This window comes from Takifugu rubripes, chromosome 20, assembly GCF_901000725.2.
Source record: "Takifugu rubripes chromosome 20, fTakRub1.2, whole genome shotgun sequence".
NCBI lineage: Eukaryota > Metazoa > Chordata > Actinopteri > Tetraodontiformes > Tetraodontidae > Takifugu > Takifugu rubripes.
The window spans coordinates 5238425-5264577 of NC_042304.1; the positions used below are offsets into that span (position 1 = coordinate 5238425).

General features: G+C 47.1%; 2 protein-coding genes across 6 annotated transcripts; one reads left to right on the forward strand and one right to left on the reverse strand.

The window, feature by feature from the left end:
* Positions 1-2: 2 nt before the first annotated feature.
* Positions 3-22673, reverse strand: usp24 (ubiquitin specific peptidase 24). Of its 5 annotated transcripts, none has more exons than XM_029828526.1 (68): positions 22241-22673; positions 19818-19986; positions 19604-19671; positions 19369-19512; positions 18874-18999; positions 18609-18644; positions 18457-18522; positions 17500-17565; positions 16905-16979; positions 16654-16812; positions 16450-16564; positions 16261-16364; positions 16000-16107; positions 15816-15911; positions 15573-15734; positions 14969-15055; positions 14350-14457; positions 14117-14266; positions 13780-13911; positions 13568-13679; positions 13418-13494; positions 13169-13309; positions 13030-13083; positions 12837-12952; positions 12665-12731; positions 12279-12389; positions 12083-12181; positions 11653-11826; positions 11477-11562; positions 11282-11390; positions 11069-11074; positions 10837-10983; positions 10634-10731; positions 10432-10527; positions 10144-10366; positions 9890-10052; positions 9587-9748; positions 9445-9515; positions 9200-9360; positions 9061-9122; positions 8772-8963; positions 8547-8661; positions 8310-8454; positions 8108-8227; positions 7889-8014; positions 7717-7815; positions 7554-7636; positions 7339-7480; positions 7140-7259; positions 6835-7049; positions 6444-6568; positions 6218-6359; positions 5968-6064; positions 5787-5882; positions 5552-5655; positions 5342-5455; positions 4734-4941; positions 4557-4646; positions 4115-4217; positions 3912-4027; positions 3707-3820; positions 3555-3620; positions 3403-3469; positions 3249-3327; positions 3075-3150; positions 2619-2705; positions 2390-2500; positions 3-2213 (listed from the first exon to the last, which is right to left on the reverse strand). In XM_029828526.1, the coding sequence occupies exons 1-68, from the start codon at positions 22517-22519 to the stop codon at positions 2151-2153; spliced, it is 7800 nt and encodes a 2599-aa protein (XP_029684386.1). In that variant the 5' UTR covers positions 22520-22673; the 3' UTR covers positions 3-2150. The 5 variants fall into 5 exon arrangements, with proteins under 5 accessions (XP_029684386.1, XP_029684384.1, XP_029684387.1 ...); XM_029828524.1 differs by having other exon boundaries at positions 5968-6118; XM_029828527.1 differs by lacking the exon at positions 14969-15055 and having other exon boundaries at positions 5968-6118.
* Positions 22674-23462: 789 nt separating this feature from the next.
* On the forward strand, positions 23463-25246 carry bloc1s2 (biogenesis of lysosomal organelles complex-1, subunit 2). Its single transcript, XM_003973956.3, has 5 exons — positions 23463-23661; positions 23859-23975; positions 24074-24193; positions 24281-24385; positions 24715-25246. The coding sequence occupies exons 1-5, from the start codon at positions 23466-23468 to the stop codon at positions 24744-24746; spliced, it is 570 nt and encodes a 189-aa protein (XP_003974005.2). The 5' UTR covers positions 23463-23465; the 3' UTR covers positions 24747-25246.
* The last annotated feature ends 907 nt before the right edge of the window (positions 25247-26153 follow it).

The window sequence follows — 26153 nt, forward strand, 5'->3', positions numbered from 1 at the left end:
AAGGTTGTGCATTCCAGTTTATTTTATATCAAATTTCCCCTTAATCAAACTCTGATGTACAAATTAAAACCGAGTCTTAACATGCATTGCAGAATCCTGCGATAGCAGAAGTGAATTCTCAAAATTCCATGAGGGTAAAAAGATGCTGACCCCCTACCCACATTTTGACACGCCCCCCCCCCCCTCCTTCACACTATGATTAAAACTATAAGATTGTTTTGAAGTGTGTTTCCTTAAGAGTTGTGGCGATGAAGCAGTGGGGAGAGACCTTTGGGTTGAACGTGACTCAGGCGGCTCCGTTAGGCAACACACAAGCAGTGACACAGGAGGGTGCAGGCTCGACAGCAAGTGACCAAATTCCACAGCAAGCGACACGGGGAAGAAGTTTTCCAACCTTCGCCCCCCGTTCCCCCGCCACCACGCAGAAGAGACAAACGTCACTTACTGACACACATGCAAGAGTGCTGGAGGAGCACAATGACACCTTAGAGACAGAGAGAAGAGGGCTGGTGGGATACAGGTGAGAGGGCTTCACCAGGTGACAGAATCCACCTTCATCACCCTCCTGACCCTTCCGGGGGTAAAGCATCCACCCCTCCTCTCTCCTTTCCACACAAACACACGTACTCCAAAACCGGCTGTTACATTCCGACAGTCCTTCTTCACGACACAGAGGAGAGCGTCCCTGGAGGATTGGGGTTGTTTCCTTTTGGCCCTGTTGCACACCGACACGGTCGTGCGGACCGTTTCCTTAGACGCCACCACACGGTGCCAGGCGTGGGCGATCGGGAGGTTAAGGCACTTGGAGTCTCCCGAGTATGAAGAACGTGGAAAGTGGATGCAAGCCGGTTTTTGGATGAGCTACATTTGGATTTATCTCCTCTGTGCGTTTCCAAAGGGCGACAAATGCAAAAGGCAAAGCATAAAGTCCCATAAAATAAAATGAAATTAAAAAAAAAAATCAAAAAAAAAATCAACCTGATAAAGTGGAGGTAACAGCGAGCACATGACCTGTTCTTTGTCTTTGTCAACGATTGACACACACTTGTATCATAATGCATTATTCTTTTTCATCTTGGCACCTAAAAACAAAACATGCTCCTGAGCTCAGTCTCAGTCGGCACTGACCGCTGATCCGGGCCCGTTCCAGATCAGCGTTTCTTGCATAAGGCTCGAGTCCCTAAAGATCCTCTCCAGAAAGTCAATCCATCCCAAAGTCACAAAAGCGGTGACAAAGAATAATAATAATAAAAAAAAAAAGATGGCAAAGGAAAGAATAAAAATCCAGCACATGTGGGTGCCTGACAGTGAGAAGACGACGTGTAGGGTCGGGATCCGCCCTGCGCCGCATCGCCGTGGCTACGCTGTGATCGCGCCGGTGAATGGTTACAAGTCGCCGGCTGGCCGAGCGCTTCCACGCATCTGCATAAATGGCACCAAAAGTTTGTTGGTAAAAGCAAAAACACGAGGAGGACGTGATCACACGGAGGCTCTAGAGGAAGTGGCCGAGGGCCGGCGTACGCCGCGGCTCGCTCGGCTGGACTATAAAGTGCATACTCAACTCCGCCCCTGTCAAGTGCTTGTGTGTGGAGGTGTTCCTGTACAAGTGCACGCGTTATGTCTACAAGTTCCTCTAGAGCATTTCAAGTGCCCTCTCACTATTTGCATGGCTGTGAAGAGATCGGGAGACTTTAAAATATATCTTACACTGGAAATTACACCTATGGAACAAATCTTTACAATATGAATATGTAGATGTAGGTACATTTGCAAATATGAACAGAAAATTGTTAAAACACAACCCAAAGCCTGCTTCCATCTCGCCGTCATTCTGACCGAATGAATGATTAAAAGGAGAAACGCATCCGTGACTGTGGGAGATGTGTCACGCTCTTAATCAGCTCTGCCGCCGTTGCTCACAATGCGTCTCCATCGCCGCCTCGGCTGCTCGGGAAAGAAAACTGTAATTTACGATTTATTCATAGCTCCTTTGTTGCCGTGGCGACCCAGAGAGTAAGTGTTCTGATTGGCTTGAATTGGAGTCCTAAATGTCCTGACCAATCAGAGGCAAAAACTGCAGCCCTTCCAGTCAGCGGTCCTGGACCTGTGGTCGCCTCGTCCTCGCCGGAGATCCCTGCTGCTCGGAGCAGTTACGGGTCAACGTCTTCGAGGTCGCTCTTTGAGTCGCCGAGCATCATGGGAGACTCTGAACCCTGAAACGGACAAGCATATTAATATGTGAATGCAGAAACAGATCTCGGTTCTTCAGCGACTGTCATACTGTTGCGTCGCCCTGGAAACCGCAGAGCAACTATCTACTTTCACAGCTTCGGTGGAAGTAGTGTTCTTTTAAACAGGCCAGCGGGGGCGACATCCCCGGGCGAACTACCTGTCGGAGGCTGCGGTCGGCGTTTTCATTGGCTGGGCTGCCGTCAGAGCCGTTGCTGCTGCCGGATTGCTCCTTCTCATTTAAGAGCGCCGTGGCATACGCCAAGGTATCCTGCAGGGATGGATATGAAGACAAAAGAGGCCCGTGAGGCCGGCGGAGGAGAGAAAAACCCAGCAGAGAGAAGCAACAAAAGGATTTCTGACTAGGAACGTGAACAACGTGTGCGTACCTGTGCAGAGATGGTGCGCTGGAAGGTTTTATTGGTGGAAGTTTCATTCGAAACGTTGCTCTGTGGAGTCCAGTAATGTTCTGTCATCTGAGAGGAAACAGCAGAAGCCTAATGTTCATTTAATCACACGAAAAGAAATGATTTTCACTGGGCAAAAGGCAGATCCAACCAGTCAACGTGGCCTTGGAATGGTTATTTCTATGTAGAAATAGTTGTACGCACAAAGATCATTTCATGCGGTTAGTGCCCATATTAAGTTGTTATGTTGAAGGATTTTAAATACACATATGCTGCACTTGCTTATGTTAACTTAACAGTGATGCATAGATCCCTTCCTTGTTTTAGTAATGATAGTAATAAACCTTAAGGGACAACTTGAATCTTTTTTAACCACATTTTGAAAAGAATTGGATCATTTTGGACTATTGAGAGTGCGGGCGTATATTTAAATCTTGCCTTTTTTTGCAGCCACTGCACTGCCCAGCTCCAGTGGCCTGATAGGTCCTTGAAGTAATCCTTGGCTGGTGCACACCTGATACACAAAAGGAAGAACAAAGGCATTAGAGAATTGTCCCAGCACACGCAGCAAAGACTCGCTGCTCCAGGGCTTCGGCTTTTGCAGTTACTCACTTCTGGGCCAACGTGACCAGGAACTTTACACACTGGTAGCAGCGCCTGCTGTCCACATTATTACTCTGGTGCATCAAAGCTAAGAAATGAAAGATGTAGTTCAGAAATGCATTTACCACTAAATGACACAGCATTTTCTGTCTATGTGACTCACCTAAAAGTCCTTTGTCTGACTCAAAGGCGTATTTGAGTCTCTGGGACTGCAGTGGGTCTTCCATCACCTGGAAATAGGAGTTAATATTAGCGGTTGTGACCTGATCATACGGGTAATTAAATCGATAAAATGGTGAAGAAGACGTCACTCACCAGCAGCTCCTGCAGCATTTGAAAAATGTTCTTTAGTTCATGAGGTGGCGCCGTCTCCATCTGGGTCTGACAGACACAAGAATGGCATCGTGAGAACCATCGGCATCGACTCGAGTGTGCCGGCTCCGCTTCACGATGCTCTTTGCTCTTACCTTGAGGAACTGCAGCACGCCCAGGGAGAAGGGCTCATTACAGTACGAACAGTAGGTCACCATCTCGATGAGGAGAGACAGGGGACCTGACAACTCACGCATGGCGAACATCACCTGCGGGAGCATCACAGTGACACGAGCGCAACGTCGATGAGCTTAATCCTAAAAGCTGATTCTACAGCGAAGCAAAGACGATGGGAGTCACCTCTTGAAGGTAAGGCTGTCCGTCTGGCGTGAAGAGGGAGGCCAGGATGTCGGGGTGGAGCGGGAGCAGTGCCGAAGACGGGACGCCGCTCATTTGTAGTTTGAATCCCCCCGGTGCTGCACGGGGAGCGTGAGAAGTATTGAAAGTCTGAACATAGAAGGAATAAAACCGTTAAATGGAAGAAAATCTGGACCGTGTCTGACCGTGTGTCTGCTGGGGGGTGAGGTCTGCTTGTAGAGTGATGAGAGCCAGAGTGCTGTGGAGGTGAAGGAACTCCCGAGCCTGAGCAGAACTCCACCTCCGGTTCTGGAAAAGACACAGAAACAGTAAGAACCACAGTAAGTGAGCAAAAGGTCAGAGCAGCAGGGTCAACTTGAATCAGCGGTTGCTTGTTTTTCTTCATTTTCATGGAGCAGAGAAAGTCACAGTCGGAGCTAGAAATCCTGATAACTATCCCCGTCTGACCCAGTATGGTGCTATGTCTGGATCGTTTTCATCTCATTTGCATTCTGGGTGTTCTGTGGTGGAAACGTGCTTTGGTGCTCTCCAGTGTGGCGAGTGGTGATGCTACATGTCCTGATGCTGGGACAGAAGTGCTGCTGTGCTGACGAAACTCACAAAAACTCCTGCTGGGTACAGATTTACCTGGTTGTTCTGCCTGTTCGGACCCAACAGGAAGACGAGCATCCGGCGATAAGCAGCGTGTTTCAATAGCAACTGACATGGACCACAACCCTGAGAGGGGACATATCGTTTATTTCCTCCCCATCCTCACTTGTTAGAAAAGGTGAACTATGTACTTCTTAGTCGTTGGGTTCTTACCCTCTGAGCAAAGTTACTGAAGAGGCTGAAGTACTGAGCACAGTTCTTCACATTCTCCGGAACGTCTTTGTCGAGTAACGACAGCAGGGTGTCGGTCAGGTTGTCCAGTCCCGGGTCTCCGAAGTGAAGCGCACTCTCCAGAGTCTTTTCAAGGATCGAAGCGACCACGACTCGGACTTCCCTGACGCTACACTCCAAAAGACAAACCCTGAGGAGGCCGTATCACCGTGGAGTCAGAACCATTCAAAACAGCCATTTCATGTCATGCAATTCAGATAAAACATTAGCGTGTAGCTTTAAGAGTAAATCTAGAGAAGCTGCTGCTGCATTACTATAGATGAATTATGCGACTCGGGTCGGAGAGTTCAGAGTATCGATTAGAACGAGGCAGGCAGCCATGCTGGCATCACATATCACTGGGACGGTTATAAATAAGCTGCAGTCATGAACAAGAGGCCAAAGTCTCCCCAGTATATTTACAGAAACTAAATGTTTCCACAGAAAATTGCAATGGTTTATTGTTAGGTGGAATAAATGCAGAATAATAAACTTGACTCTTGAACAAATGCCCCAAATCTCGAATGCTTCGACAGATTACGCTCGCAGACCTGGTGATCTCTCGTCCCTCTGGTGAGACCAGGTACTGCACCATCCACTGGCACGCTTCGGAGCTCTTAGACAGCAACACCTCCACTGTGGCCATCCACTCCTCTGTGTCCACCCTGCACCACACGACACGCAGAGTTGTAACGAAGAGCTGCCGCGGAGCTCTGCCCCCCCCCCCCCCCCACCACCACTGCGTGTATGTGTGGACTTACCGGAGCTTCTTTTTGGTGTGCAGGTAGGTGTGAAAGAGAAAGTGAAGAGCCAGCTGAAGACTCTCTTTGGCCATAGGTTGGTAGTGAGGATGCTTCAGCTTTGTCTGTCACACACACAAACACATTAATCACTGCCAATAATACTGTCTTTTAGTAATGACAGAAGCTAGATTGATTTATCATATATAGAGGGCAATAGTGTTAAGAAGGTATGCTGGCGTGGACGACAACATACTGCGTTGACAGAAGCCAGCGAGAGGGTGAAGTTGAAGTAGTCGCTGTTGTAGACGTCTCTGTTCTTCATGAACCTCAGATTTTCATCTCTCACCATCTGCGCGGAACAGGACAGGACATCTCAGAAGACTTTCCCTCCCTTCTGCCACTAAGAACACTGCTGTTGCGCGTCTGCTCTTTACCTGATAGATGCTTGCGGGCATCTTCTCGACGAAAAGGCCCTTCTTCTCTCCCTTACGCACCAGGCGGGTGAGGAGGGTGAGACGGTCGTTGTTGGCCCTGGGGGGACGGGGAGAGGATTGTGGGGATACATCAGGAGAAGATGGAGCAGACCTGCAGGATACACACAATATTGACAGCCGCACCTCTCCAAAAATGCTAAAAAGCCCTTTTATTTGCTGTCAAAAACATAAGATAGATAAGTCTACTGACAGTGAAAGGTCTTCGGCTTCCTGCCTCATGATGCTGACGCGGCTTTTCTTGGGCAGGACGGGGGAGTTCTGGTCGCTAATCTTCTGATAGAACAACATGTAGGCGTTCCAGTACCTCCTCCGCACATCAGGGTAGGGGTTAGCTGCACACACATTTGACCCTCATCGTCAAATCAAAACCTCCGTAGTTACAAGTAGAATCCCCACCATGCGTCAGCGTTGCTTACATTGGTCGTAAACTTTGGGACGGTATTCTCCACCGAAGCACTCGTATTCCAGAGTTTCATCGTTCATGTCAAACTCCTCCACCACGGTGTCGTTGAACTTGTACCAGCGTCCACGTGCGCTGCCACTAAAGGTGCAGGTCAAAGACAAAAAGAAAGACACGATTAAATAACTGAAAATAAGGTTGACGTGAGAAATTCAAAAGGAAGCCTATTATCTTCCAGTTTCCAGCAAGTACAAATTAATTGACTGCATGATGAATTAATTAACTTCTAATAGGTTTCATTAAAATGTGGCAGGACAAAAGAACCATTAGGGGAACCTGCTGGTTGTGGAACAGACATCAGCGCACTTCCAAAAAAAATCTACTTAAGTTTGAAAAAAGTCTCTTACCGTCGATCTTTAATGAAGGAATAATAGTGTCCTGCATGGGCTTGCCCGCTATGGACAACAACCCCCACGAGCTCGTAGTTCTCAGAGATGGTGACCTTCTTCCTGGGCGACCCTCCGGAGGAACCCTCGGCTCGGCCTTCGCCTCCCTCCCCGCTACAGTCTTGCCGGGCCATCCCAGCGACGGTGTATGGCTCCATGTTCAGCACCCAGGGGAACTTACACAACGATACAGTCAATAAACCCAAAAAAACACCACATTTTCTCCTACGTCGTAGGGTTTGTTATAAATTAGCGCCTCTTGGTACCCGGATTTGTTCGTCATATTTGATGGAGCGGCCGCTTTCCCAGTCGAAGCCGAAGCGCATCAGGTGAATACAGAGAACGCTGGGGAGGGATTTGATGCATGTCCTCTTTACAGTGGTTCTCTGTGCAGACAAACACGTGTCAACAATGTAAACACGCAACAATACGCTGGGTATAAAGCAAGCGGAGCATAATTCACACCTTCTCCTTGCATTTCTCACAGTAGTAGGCGTTGCTGCCTTCTAGCACCTCTCCTCTAACAAACTGGTCCAGTGAGATTTCCAGACTCTGACATGAAGTCACTCCCAGGTTTAAGGCCATGAAGGTTTCTTCACGCTCATATCTGTGAAACAAGCAAACTCAGACACAGAAATCCAATCAAAACATCTAATCCAAAGAAATCTGGCCCTTCTTACCGGTGAGGACAATCTTTACAAATCTTTTGATCAGAGAAGATTCCTTGAAACGTGTTTTTGAAGATCTGTTCTCGGCCCATTTTCTATTTGAAAGGTAACACCATTGTAAAAGCACTTCATCGTTCATACTCGGCTGCTTCTGGATCATCGCTGGTGTCTTTACCTTCAGATATTCATCCAGTTGATCCACCAGGCTGGTGAAGAACTCGTAAGCATCCTGCTGTTCTCTTACGTACAGCTCCCTGTTCCACATCTTGAAAATCTGCAACCCACAGCATTTGCAGTCAGACAACCGGCATCAGTTTTTCACGCCGCAGCATTCAACACTCGGTTACCTTCCAGAAGTTCTCAGGTACATAATACTGCAGCTTGCTCTCCATCAGGTGCCCAAATAAAGACTGGACCTGGTAGAAGACGCTCTCTTCTGGCTGATCGGTGTCATCCTCGATGGACAGGAAGGCCTGAAATCAAGACGGATTCGGAGATGTTGAATTAACCTGGTGACCTCCCCTCTGGGGTCTACAGGAAGTGTTCATCACAGGAGAGCTGCGTACTTCTGCGAGACCAGGCTGCATGTAGAGCTGCTGAAACACCGCGTTCATGTAACAAGTGGCTCCACCGTTCTTCAAACCAACAAACCCTGAGGCTGCCCTGCTCTCCACGGGGGGTAAATACTGGCAGAGAGACGGATAATTACAGCAGTTTCGTTACACGACTGAAATGCGATGGCGATGTTGCTGCATTTCTGCCTCTTACATCGAACTCCTTGCAGAGGGAGGGGTCTGACTGGTGATGCATGAATAGAAGCTCTCTGGTGATGAGTCGGAGGTTGGAGAGGGAGCTGTCTCCCAGCATCAACAGCACCTCATAGGCTGCCAGCCTGCTGCTGGCTGTGTTGCACCTGTGCGCCCAGGACAAACAAAAAATCCCCGATTAGAATTGAATTCTTTTAAAACTACCAGGTCCAGATTCTAATGGTGACAGTGGTCATACTTGGGGTGGAAATCATGGCTGGGCGCTGGTGAAGGCGTAGAGTTTGAACTGTTGATGATAATGCGTGAGGCTCGAAACAGGAAGTCGTCCAACAGCTGCTGAATTAGTGACGGCCCTGAAGGAAAAGTTACATTCTCTTGTTAGATAGCAAGTTCTCAACTTTAAGAAGATGCAAAACATATGAAGTAGGTGCAGACGGGTCCACGTTGACCTTAATGTACTCACCAAGATGTTCCTTCTCATTACCGCAGAGTGATAGCAGGGTCTTGATGAGGCGGAGGTGTCCTGCCAACAGGACGTTGTCGGCCTCACTGGTCTCCATCTCAGAGCTCCAACTGGGCTCAAAGTTGTCCAGCCAGGAAATCTCGTCCTCCAGCATGGTGGCTGGGCTGACTTTTATCACCTCCATCTCTGAAGCTGATGCACAGACAGAACACCGGGCAGAAAGGAACATTCAGTATTTTGGTGTCCAAGTATTGATAATGTGTCAGAAAATGAAATTTCATTAACTTACTGGTGAGGTCATCCAAAAGCTGACACCTGAGGTCAAAGTATTCTGTGCACTGGGAAAGGAACCTTACAAGAAACAGGAACGTCAATACCGCAGTTCGGGTTTCAGTCCAGTTTATCTGCTGTGATTCCTGCTGGATTACCTTTGGTTGATTCCTCTCATCACAGACGTGGGGCTCCATAATGGCAGCTGGGCGGTGAGGATGACCGAGAGAAGAAACAAGTTGGGTTTCTGGACGTCTGGAAAGGCTGAGGTGTCAGACTGGCTCAATGTGTACAGCTGATCACAAGCTACACGGCGGATCTGGTGAAAGACGGGCGCAGAATTAAAGTCTAAACACACACTGGACCATGTTTAAGTGATAAACCATAAAGAAGTGCAGTGTACCTCTTCGCCAGGAGACCCCAGCAGAATATCAATGATGAAATCATTGACAGAGGGAAGGTTGTAAAACGAACCTAAAGAAAAATAGATAGAGGTAAGATTATGACAACATCCACCGTTGTTATACATTTTTCTTTGCTCTTACTTAGCTGCTGGCAGCGCAACTGCAGACAGGTCACCAGCAGTGACAGGGCCTCACGGGCAATGATGGCATCTTTGATGGACACGCTCTGTTGTCTGACGCATATCCCAGCATGCAATGCTGTTGGAGTGGTCTCTCCCTCGCTGCTGGAACTGCAGTTACTTCCTGCCGAGGACAGACAGGAGACGGTTTGACAGTTTGAGACGGTAGAAACACGAAGAATCAAGTTTAACTGGATCCTCCAACTCCTGGCTGCCGAGTTTAGCCAATCCTGAGCTAGCAGCCACGGTAGAGCGTCTGTGTCACCTGTGCTGCTGACTCTGGTGCGGACCCCCTGCGGCAGAAGGGAGCCGTGGGTCTCTTTGATTGGCTGCGGGCTGCCCACCAGATCCAACCGTCCTGCGGCAGCTGCCCAGGTGAGCCGCATGAAACAGGCCACAGTAGAAGTGAAGTCACCCACTTCCATGGTCTAGAAAAGAAACGGAGAACCGTTACAGACCAGCCTGGTTCTGAACGAGCACTGGACTTATTTAAACTCATCGCCGAAGGCTCCGCAATACCTGAATAGCGACCCGAGCTGCAGGTATGATCTCCTCCACTCTAATCGAAGACCTCTCGGACAAGGACATCTGCCTGTAGGAGGACTTCTCCGGAGTTCCACAGAGAGACAACTGTCGGCCGGTTCGTCCAGCATTGCGAAACGGCCGGGAAGATAAAGCGTCGCCATCCCTGATGACATCATCATCCAGAGACGCAGGCATGCTCTGACCAACCAGGAGGAACCTGCAAAATCACCCATTTAACACAACGCCGCCCGATCCTTGAGTGCATCTGCGTATATTCTGAACCTGGCCAGCTGAAGGCAGATGGAATAGACTCCTTGTCTGGTCTCATAGTCCACCTCTGATGGGATGGAGTCTCTCTGCATCACGTTCACCACCAGACTACAGAGGAAACATCACTGTCAGAACTCTTCAGTGTATTCTGTTGGATTTATTTCTGCCGTTAATCTGACTTCACAGGCAGATAAAAGGAACGAGCACTGGTTACCTGAGGCCTCCTGCTCTGAGGAAGTTCTCACAGAAAGACTTGCTGCTGGTTTTGGCCATTTCATCATCTGATGTGGGCATTAGCTTTGAACTCAACACCTAATACACAGACACAAACATTGTTTTCCCGCATATGTCAAATCTGATCACCAAATAGTTGTTAATAAACCGTAAATGATGCGTCAAAAGGGTGACGGGTTCTACCTCTAGATTATAGAGGACTCTGAAGGTGGACATGCCCGGGGCCGAGGATCTGAAAAGAGACTCCAGAATGGACGTTGCACTGGGCTGGTGCTGCTGCTTGGAGGCCATAGAAGGAGAACGAGAGCCTGTACCCTGAAAGAGTGTCTTCTGCAATAAGGACACAGAGGTGCGTCAAAGCCAAAGCAACAGTATTTTTCAGGATAAAGTTAGTAAGGAAGTGAAATCCTATAACCTTGAACTGCATTGGATGGATTGTTGGTGGTGGTTATGAAATTACAACAGAAAATCATTTATTTTATTGTGCAAAATCATTACTTTTGAAAAAGTAACAATTTGACTACATTTATTTTTTTTTAAATGCAAGTTTTTCTCTCATACAATTATTGTATCAGAACTCGTGAACAGTGACGTCTAAAGTGACGTCGGGAGCTTTAGTCTGCTGTACCTGGTGGCTCCAGACACTGGATTCTTTGGGGACAAAGTTATCCAGAGCATCCTGCACCTCTGGATCTGTTGGAATGAGTAGCAGCAGATTCCGCACACGAAGCGTGATCCTGGATGCAAAAAAAACAACCTATTACACCCCCATAATGCAAACTAATCTCAATTCAAATAAGTGCCAAACACAGTGCATGTGTACCTGGACTCATCCAGATTAGCCAGCTGGTAAAGCATTTCAAACACATTACACACCAAAGCCATGACCACACCCGGCAGGGACTTCTCCTGAACACAAAGACACGTGGAAAGTGTGAGCTTATGGAAGCCCAAGTGTATATCTTTGTATGAAGAGCACGGTGGTGTCTGTGCTGGTACCTGCTCCAGTGCGTAGGCTGAGTTGAACACGGCTGAGCTGGAACTGCTGGACGCAGACGCCGAAGACTCCGAGCTGCCGGACGGAGTGCCGGTACCAGAAGTCTTCACGGTGAGGCTCTGCTCATCGCTGAAGCCGAGCTGGGACAGCAGCTTCTGGTCCCGATTCATGGTCAACTGGTACATGGTGAAGGAGCAGTGAAGGGACGGACAGATAGTAAAACAGGGACTGAGGTTGCATGAGGTTTGCGTTTCCCCTGCCACAGAGTGGAGGACCGAATGACCGATGCAGAGGAAACTCCATTGTCTCGTAGTCTAATGTGCATTGACTTCAGGGGAAACACATGATTGAGAGGTGGGGGGGGGGGCAAAATATTCTGTTGAGGGAACAACAGGTGCGACGTGTTTCAAACGCATACATGTGCACACTTACCACACTGTCATTAGCAAAGATCTGGACATTATCCACCGGACAGCTCAGGTGCTCAGCAATCTTCCACCTGACACTTCCTACCGTGTCATTACTGTGCGTCTGCAGATCACACAACCACAAGCACGGCAGTTATGTTCTCTGCAAATATAGATCTTCATAACAGCATATTTGATTCCAAGATAGAGTCTCTTAGCACCTCTAAGGTGAATGTGTCTTTGGTTGACTCATAGGTGATGTGCAGAGTAACAGGGTGTCCGTTGAACGAGGCTCCGTGAGGTAGAATAGTGCGAGGGACAGAGTACATGTCCTGTTAACGGTGCAGAAAAAGACGTTCTTGTTAATCCTTTCAGCGACTATCTTCATTGGTAGCTGCTCCCAAACTGTTAATCAAATAATTGCCTGCTAGAAATGTCAAAGATTTAATTTGCGTAAAAGAAAACTTACAGGATATGATTTAAGTTATTAATTAAATGGATTAGATTTTTTTACGTCAAAAGAGTAAAGGTTCGAGTAAAGATCCTTTGTTTGTGGTTTAATCCAATCCCAACCGACTTATAGTGATGTGAATGAGGTGGGCATTACCTCTATAGTGATGACGTAGCGTTCAGCCAATAGCAGCAGTCTCTCGATTATCACAAGCTTAGTTGATCTAGAAATCAAGATAATCAGCATTTCAGATACGGACAAATACCCATTTAATCAAGTCCGCCTTTATTTTCTTATCATTTTTAAGACTCGGCAAGGTCGCACACACCTGGATGGTGATTGTACAGATGTGGCTACAGTTGGCATGGCAGTGGCTGTCAGCATTTTGGTTGCCTTTGTAACAGCGTGTGTCAAAGTCGGTCCTCCAAGGGCCGAGCTGGCTGCCTGGGAGACACAAATCCGATTTTAAATTTGGTGAAACGGGCCAGTCGGACCCGACGGCAGCGTGTTTATCTACGTACCTCCAGTCGTTTATAACAATCAGCAATAAACTTCTTGTGCAAAGAAACAGAATCCTGGAAGACAGAAGAATTCTTAGGGATCTGAACTGAAAAGAGCTGGGAAACTTAGCGTGTGGCTGTGCACAAAGGGGGAACTGACCTTCTTCATCTTGGGATTGAGGTTAGTGTAACTGTAGGTAATAATGAGCTGGATGGCTTCATTGGCTATTTCCTCATCAGGGCTTTCCATGGCTATCCGCCAGATAAAATCCATCCCTGCCAGGTCCAGACGTTCCACACACTGAAAAACACCCCCGTGTCGGAAACCATGTTTGAGGTTTGATTTGGATGTGTGGAGTTATTATTAGCCAGTCGACGCAGGCGTGGAGGCAAGAGTAGGAGGACTCACCAGCTGAGTCCCCTGGCGTTTGAGTCGATGGTCACACAGATTAACGTTCTCAAAAAAGGTCTTAAACAGGTTGAACCCTTCAACAAACACAAACACGTAAGCTGCTGAATTGCACACTTATTCATCCACTCTGGTTTTCTGTGCACTCACCATTCATGGTGATCTCATAGGGCTCCAGTTTTAAGATCTTCTCCTTGAACAGCTGCTGCTGAACATCACTCTCAAGGTCGTGCTGTCCTTTGGTGAACCACTCAAAACACATCTGGATGCAAAAAAACCCCAAACAAAACTGGTTAAAGCTTGACTTGAGTATAAACCAATACTGTGGCGACCAACAGGGAAGAGGGTTACGGATGTCCCACCTCGCGGTCCAGCTCGCAGACGTCGGGCCCAGACACCAGACACTCCCAGAGCTCTTTGGCTCTGTTCCACACCAGGTACAAGCTGGCCTCCTGGAGGAAGAAGGCCAGGAAGCGCAGGTGGCTGTCCAGATACTAGACACAAGAGGGAGAGAAGCCAGGAAGCTAATTTATTGCGTTTCAAATCACATCGCTCCTACCGTAAACAGCGATGACAGCCATTTGTATGAATTAGTCTGAGCTTTTCCACAGTAAAACCACCCAAAAATGGGAAATACAACTAAAGCTAATAATTCTGATTTAACGAAACGCTTTAAGACAACTAGTGGCGTGAGCAAACCTCCTGGTAGGTGTACCGTCCGTCCACCAGGGTGGAGCCTGACAGGCCGTTGTTTCCGCCTGCCGTCACAGCCAGTCGGTGGCAGCACACGAGCGATCCCGTGATCAGTTTGACGATCTCAAAGTTCTTCTTCAAGTCTTGGATGATGCTCTGTGTGGAGGAGACGGGGAGGTTACCGGACCGACGCGGTGCTACACGCCAGCGAATGTGTTCCACGCCCGAGCGTGCTTCACCTTGTCTTGTTTCTGATACGTCTGCTTGATGAAGGATCGAGTGATCTCGTGCAGCTGTCGGAGCGCCGGGACGACCCAGACCGCCTGAGGGCTGCTCTGCTGGGAGGCCTGTGGGGAAGCGTTGCAATAGAGCACGCGTGGTTAAGAGCTCTACACCCAGAACGACCGTAAAAACATGAAGGGGGTCTGTCAGACCGTCAATAACTCAGAAATGGGTCAAGAGGAATCAGAGTCTGGGATTTTAAATGCTAGATAATAATTATGCTTTGAATTTGGTTCTCGCTTTTAAACTAATACACGTTAGACATCCGAGGCTCTGATTTAATCCTCTTTGCAGAGGTAAATGTTGCAGCACTTTCACCAAAGCTGACGTTCATCCAGCAGCATAATCACTGGCTTAATTCAAGTCTCACCCAGATCAACAATAGTCAGTCTCCTGAACGAGACAAGCAGAAGATGAACCCACACCCCTGGTTAAACGACCTCGTGTGCAATCATCAGCTCGTAACCAGAGAAGCCCCTCTGTGGTCAAGAACTTCACCGTGATTGGGTGGAAAGCGTGAAGCGGTGAGATTGAATGCAGACTGGCGAGTGGGAAATTAGGGGTTTCTTCTCTTACTTTGGACACAGAGTTAGCTTTCTTCTTGCCCCAAGAGCCCGAAAGAAACGAGCTCTGACTGTCGCTGCTTTTACCGTCATCCTGAGTCTAGAAATATACATTTATTTAACTTCATTTTTCTTGTATTATTACATATTATTACATGATGCAGCAATCCTGGGAAATTTTTATTCTCTAAATAAATCGGTTTTTAATCATTTAAATCAGCTATTTTATTCTTGGGAACTACGTTGAACTGATTTGAACTACTAGGAAACACAAGACTGCAAGTGTGATGGCGATCGTGTTTTACAGATACATTCATTTGCAAACGTGAAGGAATTATGGGTAATTATCTTGCTAGCAAAATTAAATACTGCTTGGTTCAATCCAATGCTGAGACTGAGGTGAAAAGCTTCAGAGACTGCATCTATGCCAAGGCCAGAAGCCTCACTGAAGACATGATGACAATGAGATGTCAAAGGTTGCAGCGCTACACTAACAAGGATGCGCTAAATCCAGAACAAATGCGCCACAGCAGATAAAACCAGGATTTTCCAGCATATTCTATTTTCCACAGAAGTCATTGAACGCTGCATTAATCACCATCTGTGGTCAGTCTCACCTTCTTTATGTCCTCAATACACTTGATAATGTAGTTGCGTTTCACAGTCTCCTTGACAGCATACGCGTCGCTCAGTATCCCCAGGTGCTCCTCCAGCGCCTGCTGAACCAGAGTGGTAGGCAGGGTGGGGAGGTGAGCCAGCTCCCACAGCACCTCCAGCACCTGGACAGACAGGCAGACGCCAAACGCTAACAGTGACAACAAACACTTTATTTTACACCCTTGACAGGTTTGACGACAAACCTTTCCGGTCGTTGTTTCGGAGCGGGCTTCTCTGCCGATCCTCCCGATCAGACTGAGCAGCTTTTGCCTCACGCGGTCACTTTCAACCTCCCAGCTCTAAACAACAGCAACAAACCTTCATTATTGTAAACGTATCGTGCCGACACAGCTCTTCAGTGTCCCGACGTCCGGAATGTCACGTAACCTTTTGTATGAGGACGAAAAGGTGGGTTAGCTGATCAAAGCTGAACTTGACGGCAGCCGCAGCGATGATTGTGTGGATGTTTTCTATCACAGTTGATGACTGACCCGCCTGAAAAACCAACAAAGAGGATCAATACAGCTGGGAAAAGGAGATAAAGAGGTCAGATACATATAAATAGAGGCCTGTTGCAATGGCTGCAAACATTCCGGTGAATAAAGACCAGTTGAAACTGAGACGAGTGTCGTTATTACTGGGTCGGACCTGTATTCGCCAGATCTTGGAGAGTTCATCCAACGATAGTTTACTCCCCAGTAGCTCGATGATTCCTTTGATTCTCTCACAGTATTGAGCCTGGTCAATGTTTCCTACCATAAACAAATAACACGGCCAAAATCTTTGTCACTCGTCTTTCATTGACAACTGTATAAAAGGACACTGTGCTGTTATTACCTTCCAAAGCTATTGATAAGACAGAGTTCTCCACCAGCCAGTCCAGGAGCTTGTCTGTGTCGATGGCATTTTTCACAGTCTTAGAAACTGTACTCTCCTCAATCAGCTTTGTCACCTGAGAGAAGGTGAACAGATGAGATCAGAAACCTTTGAACCTGAAAAGTCTTTTTTTTCATGGTTTGGGGCTGATCTGGAACCGCTGACCTCTTTGAGGGAGTTCATCTTGGTGGAGAAATGGGGGGTTTTGAGCATGCGCAGCAGCGTGTCCAGCCGAAGATCATCCACCACGGTAACCAGTTCCCTTTGGAACCTCATGCATAGCAGCTTGATGGCTGACAGCAGGTCTGGAATACTGACCAGACGCTGGAACAAAGGAAAAAAAGACACAAATCAAATAATCACAAATCAAAGCCTTGATAAAAACCAGGAAGAAGGTAAAATATTGAGACGACTACCTTGTCTTTAAGGTCTTTTTCCTCCAGATTTTGAACATAAGTGATCATCTTATGGATGACTGGATCAAGCATAGGCTAAAAAGAACAAATAAAAGTATGACCAAGGGCTCAAAATGGAGCAGGATGCAGCTGACAAATACAAAAATCACAACAGAGCGCAAAGGTCATGAAAACAGACAAGCGTCCTTGTATTGAAAACAGCTTTTAAAGACAAAAGGAGGTGCTGGAAGCCTCTAGAGAAGCAGCAGTCCTGGTAGCAATGACCTTTCCTCACAGATACTGAACTCGCCTCAGCTCAGCTCACTTACTTATATCTGATAATAAACTCAAACATCATCAAGTGAGTTTACAGAAGACCAACTGCTCAGTGCTTAAGGACTGCTGTCATCCATTATAAACCACTTTCACACTTTAAATATGAAATGCAATAGCCCGCCTAACAATTCGACACAGAATACAAGATGGAGTCTAGTTTAACACCTCGTTCCCACACAAACCTGTAGAAAGACATGTGAAAGGAGGCAGAGCTGAGGGGAGTTAAACAGCTAGCGAGCGGTGAAAAACTGACACACGGACCTGAGCTGGGATAACTCACCTGCACAAGGCTGGAGTTCAGGTACTCTGCACTGACTCCAAGAGGCTGGACCAGCGCCGACACGCTCTGTTTCCATGGAGAAAGAACACAGTCATAAAGCTTTTTCACCATCACAGTAATTCTCCATTCCGTCTGCTGATTATAGAATATAAAAACTAATATGGTCCTCTATTGCACTGCTCATGCTTGAATGTTTACATCCCACATTAAAAATGGTCAAACTGATAACCCGTCTGGACCGCTACGCGAGCAGGACCGTGGATGAGCGTAAACAGATGTGAGGGCGAGTTTCCGACTCCAGAGTCCAGCTGTCATTTGTCATTCAGTGCTAAATGAATGGGAGTTCCTGTCTCTCCGTTCTGGCCGCCTTCCATCTCGGCTCTGGCCTCTCTCTGAGCAGCGACGCTCGACTCCTCTGCTGATTTTCTAGCTCTTTTCTTGCTGCTCGGGGCAGATAAATGAATGAATTACCCTTGGGAGTTGGCGGAGGAAGCAGCACATCTCCCATTATCTTCCCCGCTTTCACTTTCAGTCCCTTGAGTGTGTACTGTGTCAGGTATCTCAGCTATGAACACTGCTGAGCTGCTACTAAAGAGGGCAACAGTGGTGAGCAACATTCCTTCTTAATATGCTAATTGGAAGTGTGTGTACGGGGATCAATGGCTCCGTGAGGCGGTGGTTTCCGGCCAGGTTGCCAGCAGGGAGCATCAGCACAAGGATGCCTCAGAACACTTCACACAACAGAGCTTTTCAACCATCGCACGGTGGGAGGATGAGAGCTGGTTTGTGAGGGGGAACATTGAGCAGCCTGCAGCTGACACAGGGGCTGCAAGCGCCGTGACCTTTTGCCTGCATGCGCTGCCGGCATCCATCTTGGAAAAAAGGATTTGATCACCGCAGACGTGTCAGCTCAGCGACGACGAAAAAAAAAAAAAAAAAAGGGGGGAGGGGACTTACAGCGATCTCGATTTCGTCAGCGTTGAGCTTGGCCTGGATGGCGGTGAATCCTCCTAGCTCGCCAAACTGGAAAAGGCAGACGAACCAAACTAAAGTTATTGGAAAAGCTGGCACCTGGACGGCGGAAGTAAACAATTTGGGTCTTTACTCACTCGATTCACCAAGTCGACCAACCAACCGTGAGGCTCCTGAAAGACACAATGATGTAGTGATGGATTTGTTCATACAGTTTCTAACAGCTGTTGTGTGTTAGCCATATTCTGCTGAGCCCCCGAGGCTCATTTACACAACATTTCCTCTGCAACACATGTGACTAGTGACTACAGACAGAGACTTATGAGGATGTGTGTACATCAGCCGCAGAACAGTTTTATGTACAAGATATATAGATGGATGGATGGATGGATGGATGCTTACTTTCTGATACGAGTTGCTAGGGGAGATGGCAAACATGTTGGCTTCATCTCCAAAGACTTCAGCCCAGTTCCTCTGACAGGTTTTCATGCGGTTCTTAAAGTGGTACTCGTTATCGGGGTTGAAGGCCTGCGCACAGGAACGAAAACAGAGACACGCATTGCCTTCCGTACCTTTCAGCGGTGAGCATGAGCGCACTCAAAGCTGAGTCAGAGGTCGAGGTGCGGACCCATATTTCCCGATTCACTTTGAGAATTATGGCAGCACTTTAGTGTTAAGTGCTTACGAGCGCCAACACGCACAGGACATTAACATTCCAAACGGGCCGTCACCCCTTCCTCTTCCGTCAGTAATCACCTTTAAAAGATGTTCCATCACATTCAGATGCCTCTAAACTGCACTAAAGACAAACAACACCCCAGAGATAGAAAGCAACGGTACCTTGGCAACGGTTACTTAAATCTTTGGGACACAATCTTCCCGTGAGCAAAAGCATACCATAGTGAGGACTCCCATCAGGTTTACTGGCACGGGGTCTTGCTTCACCCTCTCTGCCACCAGCTCCACCAGCAACATCAGCATGTTGTAGATGCCCTCGTGGATCTCGGTGCCCCATTTATGCACGGCGCTGCTGGTCAGCAACTGGGAAGAGTGGACAGGAGAGAAAGTGGGCACGAGGTCCGCGAACCCATGTGGCGCTACGCGTTTATGCCTCGGGGCCTTCATCGATCACCTTTTTAAAGGCCTCTGGCATGCACCGATCCATGAAGCGCTTGCAGTTCTCGTCGGCCTCGGCGAGTCCTGGAGGAGAGACGGATGGCGGCTTCACAATGTTTTTAATAAGAAAGGAAAGAGACTGGCTGCCGACGTGTAAATGAACCGATACGAGTCTCCAAAACAACACTTGTGCAACGTAAAAGCTTAATAGCCTGGTAACACATTCTTACCGTGCCTGGCAAGGCAGGTGGACGCAATCAGACACTTGCCCAGCGACTCCTCTCTCTTGTAGGGGATGGACCAGTGGTCGGTGAAAACTCGGCTCTCTAGCTCGTACAAGTTGGTGGTGGGAAACTCCATGATGCCGCCGGAGCAGTTCCCGTTCTCGTCATTGCTCCTCTGGAAACATGCACGCGGGGGAAAAAAAGTCAGAGAGTAAGCCAGTTTATTTGGAGTGGATCTTGCACAGATGTCGTCTGCATGTGTTTATCTTTCTGTCCATCCACTTCCTCTCCAGCTCCGAAGTGTGTGTGTGTGTGTGTTTGCCTGAACAGAAGGAAGGGAAGATCAAGAGCAAAGAACACCCTGCTGACAAGAAACTGTTCGAGGCCAGTGGAGATTCAACTCTCGTGGCCTCTGCCTGTTTGTACGCAGCCTCACAACAACAGACGGCAACAACAGACGAAGGGTTGCTGAATTATTTACAGCACGAAGTCGGTTACATATTCAATAAGAAGACTGAAGTTGCTGGTCTGTGATGTGGGAAACGCCACTGCTTGCCCTATTCAACATGAATTAAAGGATATTTCAGGCCTAATATTGCTGCATTATAAATACATATCAACACTTATTCATTATTTACTTCCTCTGACGTGATGCAGATAATAAAAACAGAGTACAGGTAGAGTGAGTTACTGCCGCACGCCTAATGTGTTTGTTTATGTGTAGGTTTGCAACATTATGATGTACAGAGAGAACAGGAAGGACGAGCGAGAAGGAGAGAAGATCAGGGAAGCATCATGTTTCATCTCTTCCCTTTCTATGAAAAGTGGAAATGACCAACAGATGAGAGAAAAGGAGAGGGTTTGAAATACGAGCGACTGGTACAAGCTTTTACCCCATCAATCACGAATCCCTAACAAATAGAGCAGCGTTAGAAAGGCTGGACATAACTTCAGCGTTTAAAGGGACGGTTCTGGTCTCTGAGGAACAACGTGCATGTGTGCAATCTGATGGGATGATGAGGTAAGTCAGGGCCACTCCGTTATGGTCCCTGCCTGTAACCCTCCAGGGACCCCGTGCAAAAACTGCAATGCGTTTGTGTGCCAGAGAGACTCTGCAACTATATTTAGGTGCAAAACATGTGGCCCCAGATCCATGACATGCCTCATAAGTACAAACACAACGTGTTGACGAAGGGGAAAAAATGAAACAAAGCACTATACCAGAAGGGAGCTATTATGTCATACAGGATCTGACATTACAAGTTCCACTAATGCAATCATTGGATCAATATTGTGGGGTCATAAAACTCAAATTAAATCAGTGTCGCCAGAGTCAAATATGTTCATATAATGACAGCGACTGTTTTAGAGTGTTTGTCCGTTCGCTGACCCGTAGGTGCACTTTTTCTGTTTCCATGTGTTTTTTTCCAGACAAAGTACCTGGATAAAAGCCTGAATGAGAACTTTTTGAACCAACTTTAAATCCTTCTAAGAAATCACTGTCCTGACAGCAGGTCTGAGGGTCTTCTGAAACCTCAGAGCAACAGGAGGGGTCAGGTGTCAAAGCAATCTGGCCATGATTTATTGTGTGCAGACATGCAGCATCAGTGGGCAGTAAAGTTGACTGTTTCAATATCACAGGAACAATGCTAATTGGGTCAAAAAGGTCAAAACGACGGGTCCTGCGGGTCAATTGCAGACTACTGTCAAATGGCCCTGATTTGCCTTCAAGCGTCAAACGCTTACAATGCTCTCGTTTTGACTTAAGATATAAGAGAATAGCACTGGACACGCAAAAAAATCCCAACTAAAGATCAGAATACTCGTGATTTTCGTGTCCACGTGTGCAAAGGACGGTGGTCAACTTCTTCAAGTCTGGTTCTTGGTGGACCGGGGAGTCGGTGTGAGCCGTGTGCGGCGCTCGCTGTCAGACATGGGGCTAGCTAACGCTGGCTAACTCGTGTAAAGCTGACTGGGAGATCCGGCCCACCATCACCAACCGATGGGAAAATAAATCACCAACCCGCCAAGTGGCTCAGATTCGAGCATGTGTGCTTTAATCCCCCGGTGTGTGTGTGGGGGGGGTCCTTTCAGTGCGGCTACGCCTGGTTCCCTGACTGGCGCCTTCACTCAAGTCACATTAGCTAGCAGCAGTTAGCAACATTAGCTTGCGAATCCACACAGACTTTAGAGATTCGCCGTGCACATTTTTCACGTCTTTACAAGGGTGCGAGGCGGTTTCACGGTCAGTTCTGCAGGACTAAGGTGCTTTTTAGCTCACGGGTTGACAGCTGATGCCGGGCTCCACCACTGGTGCTAAGTTCAGCTAGTTAAATGGGCGAGCCCAGTATACCAGTAAGTTGAAACTGGCCATTTTCTCCCCCGGCACTATTCGAGTTGTTGTTTGGTGAAATGCAACATGTTCGTACCTCGCTGTCCACCACATCGTGGTACGCAGGTGGAGGATCGAACCCCCCAGTCCCAGTTCGCCCGCTGTTTTCCCCCTCTCCGCTGGAGCCCAGACTGGGGGCAGGCCCGCTCTCCATCGGCTCGTATCCATACCCGAGTCCCGGGCTTTCGTTGGTCAGGAGCGCCACAGCCTCGTTAATGTCGTTCTTAGCCAGACGGAGCGCTTTCCGTATCACGTCGGGGTCAGGGAAGCCCATGCAGAGGAGCGTGGTGATGTGCTGCTCCTCTTCGGTCTCCATCTTTGGGGTGTCTCCGTCTCTCAGGCTAACAGAAGCAGTGTGCTCGGTGCAGCGCTGTGGCTGTGCACGCCGCCATGTTTACAGTCCTCTGCTGCTGGCCTGTCACGATCGAGCTTCCCCTCCACAGCGCCAACACAGGCGGTGCTCCGCTCGGGCTCAGGAGGAAGAATTACGTGCTCGTCGGGAGCGCGCACTTTCTAGAGCCGTAAACACATGGATGTGTCCCACTGCATCTAATTTCCGCGGGCGACCTAACAGAAAAATGTAGGTGTGGGAAACTTCAAGGGTCAAAGATGCCAAATGTTCTTTACATTAAGGATCCAAATGGGACTGATCTAAAATCTAATAATAGTAAGGAAAAAAATCGTGGATTTTGAGATAAAATCACGACTTCAAAATCGGAGTACGGTGACAGTCTATTCCAGCTTTACAAGTCCTTGACTTAATTCTCAATAAGTGATTGATCAGTTTTTATTTTTGAACACAAATAGAATTGGGAGTCAGGGGAACTGACTGGTGGCATTTGGTTTTTGCAGAGTGACCCGTTCCCAACATCACATCACCCACATTGAGACGCTGCTCAACATAACACACAGCAAAGTCCGAAAAGTAACAACATTCAGAGATATTCGTGCTATTCTATAGATATGGAATATTTATAGTTTTATAATATTGCAATAATATCATCCGTTTCACTCATATCATTGTGTATTATACATATAAACAATAAAATAAACCGAAAAAAAGGACGAATAATAATAACAATGCACGATTGAACATGCATTTTAATAAATGATATAATAAATACACCCTATATGCACGGTTAAAAAAAGAACACACAAGAAAAAGCGATTTATTGGTTAAATCGATTCAAACTCTTTCCACGAGGCGTGGCAATGCGCGTGAATGGGGCGGCGGTCGGACGTCACGTGAAGACTCGTGTCACATGACAAAGGAAAACTCAAAGCGGAACAAAATGGCTGCGACGGGAGATGATGCTGCAGCTATGGACAGCATTTCCAGGGCACCAGCAGCCCAGCCAGCGGCTCCGACCCCGGCTGCTGGCTCCAGCCAGGACGGGAGGGGGACGGAGGCTGTGTTAGAAAGCCCAGCGGCCGTCCCGAAAAGACCAAACTCAAACAGTGAGTGATGACAGCCTGCTAATGCTACGATTTAAATTTTAATGTCGCGGTTTGTTCTTCAAATTAATGAAATTTTAACGTCATATCCACTCATTTTAATAATAATAATAATAATAATAAAATCATAAAATCAATCTACCAAAATAAACTCCCTTGTGTGTTATGTTATGTTAATCGTCATCCTGATGTGTGATCAGGTGATGCTGGGGTGGAGACAGCAGAGGAGGCTGTGGAGCCTGCAGATCCTGATATCAATGAACTCTGCACTGACATGTTTGGAAAAATGGCCATCTTCCTGCAAGGGGAGCTGACAGGTGTTTTAACACTCATCGTCACTGTCTTTACTCTGTTTGCATGGATATGGATGTACAGTACTGTATTCACTGTTTAAATCCACTGTGCACATTTTCAGGCATCTGTGAGGATTATCGTCTGCTGGAGAACATGAACAAACTTACTAGTCTCAAGTACATGGAAATGAAGGACATAAGTGTCAACATCAGCCGAAACCTACAGGATCTCAACAACAAATGTGAACAAGATCTGTTGTCTCAACAAATCTTGACTATATTTTTCAGTGTTCAGATGTCAACATATACTAACGCCCTTATTTTTTTAGATGCTAGTTTACAGCCTTATTTGGATCAGATAAATCAGATTGAAGAGCAAGTGTCTTCACTTGAGCAGGCCGCTTACAAACTGGATGCATATTCCAAGAAACTGGGTGAGATAGATTAATAATATATAATATTATATAATATAACAAGGTCTTATAATAACCTCTTATATAAATTGTATATTAAGTGACCTAACACTTGAGTGACCTAACACTTGATTGCGTTATAACGTTGTTGAGGAGATAAACAATCATTTGTAAAATTGTATTTTTTCTATGCACTCAACGCTCATCACGCTTTCTACCAGCAGATGGCGCTCTAACACCACAGTCGGTTTATTCTGGAGCTCTTTCAACATCACAGCTTTGAAAACAGTCAAACCTCTATCACGTTCCCTGAAGATGAATCATGTCCTTGTCATTGTTTGTGTTTCCAGAGGCCAGATTCAAGAAACTGGAGAAGCGGTGAGCAGGACGAAGAGTTATGGTGCCTTTCTCACCCACTTTAACCCAACTCAGCCTTACCGACCTCTCGTCCCGTGAGCGATGCCAGGAGCTGCGGGGTGGATGTGAACCGAGACTGAAACAACAAACAGTCACGGCCACTTAGACACCTAGAAAAGGGTAAAGATGAAGGAGCTGAAAGCATAAGAGTGTGGTGAATGTTTGACTGATTTACCTCCACCAACACTGATTTTGGCTGCAGTCACACATTGTAAATGTATGGGGGGGGCTGTCTTTGGGTTTGTGGTAGAACAAATGAAGTTGTGTAAAACAGTTAACCATATGACCTACTTCATTCATAAATGTACAACACGATGAAGCATTTTTTCTCTGTTCCAGCCCTCTGCTTCTCAGTTTAAAGGTTCACTTCACTCTTGCAAATGTAAGCGGTGTCCACGTGTCATTCTGTGTGTTTACAGAGTAATTAAGAATTATGTGGTTTTAAATTAAAGATATTTGATATAAGTTATTGCTCCGTTGTGGTTGTCTTTAGGGAATGATCCCAACAAAAAAATGTAATTTACAAAACAAAGCAAAACCCTGCATGCATTTTTTATGTCAGAAGATGGCAGAGCTGCACTACTACAAGCATGAAAATGGATGCATCACGCAGCTCAAATGTGGAGAGATTTAAATTTCTGACCCCACAGAGATAAGGGGGTGGGGGGGATAATTTAAAGAAAGTGTAGCATGTGACATCCACTCTGCTTGAGTTGTTTTCACCATCGTTCTGGTTGTCCCACAGCAGAACCCAGAGCTCGTTCTGCTGCGGGCAACAGATTATCCAAACTGACAGGACCTCCCTCCTGAGTGTGCAGGGGTATGTGTGTGTATGTTTGTCCAAGAAATAATGTAAACCAGATCTCTGTCATTAGTCCAGTAGAGGCCCAGACTTGGAGGGAACTCGTTATTCACGCTGTGCTATTATTTACTGCTGTGCCCATCCTTCAGTCTCCCCAACTCTACCTTTTCATGGGCTCTCCCAATTGCTTTGGAGTCTATTCAACAATTTGGATATTTAATAGCTTGATATAAGCACCAAAAAGCCTCCATATAAGACGGACATTTCGGACTATTCATTATTTTCAGCCTATCAGAATTATTCGGTTTGGTGGTTATGTGTTCAGCAGAGTTTCGACACCCACCCATTGTCCTCTCCCTCCCGGAGAATCCATACTTTCCTGAAGTGGTTCCAAGGTGTTGCCTACACAGGAAAAGGAAGCAGAGAAACGTGTCCGACTGGTAGAGCCATCTGAGATGATTGGGCTGTGAGGAAACTGCAGCGATGATGATGTGTTCTTCTGTTCCCTCATATCCAGTCAATGAGAAACACATATTTTTTTGGTGTGTGTGTGTGTGGGGGGGGACTATA

What these genes read in the sequence shown, in the direction of transcription:
- bloc1s2 (XM_003973956.3), top strand. Translation starts at nt 23,466, where the DNA reads ATGACAAAGGAAAACTCAAAGCGGAACAAAATGGCTGCGACGGGAGAT. An exon ending in CCTGCAAGGGGAGCTGACAG is followed by an intron (nt 23,976 to 24,073) that starts GTGTTTTAACAC and finishes GCACATTTTCAG; the next exon opens with GCATCTGTGAGGATTATCGT. An exon ending in TGCATATTCCAAGAAACTGG is followed by an intron (nt 24,386 to 24,714) that starts GTGAGATAGATT and finishes TTGTGTTTCCAG; the next exon opens with AGGCCAGATTCAAGAAACTG.
- usp24 (XM_029828524.1), bottom strand. Translation starts at nt 22,519, where the DNA reads ATGGAGACCGAAGAGGAGCAGCACATCACCACGCTCCTCTGCATGGGC. An exon ending in TCTTTGCTAATGACAGTGTG is followed by an intron (nt 11,827 to 12,082) that starts GTAAGTGTGCAC and finishes ACCATGTACCAG; the next exon opens with TTGACCATGAATCGGGACCA. An exon ending in CAGCCTACGCACTGGAGCAG is followed by an intron (nt 11,563 to 11,652) that starts GTACCAGCACAG and finishes CTTTGTGTTCAG; the next exon opens with GAGAAGTCCCTGCCGGGTGT.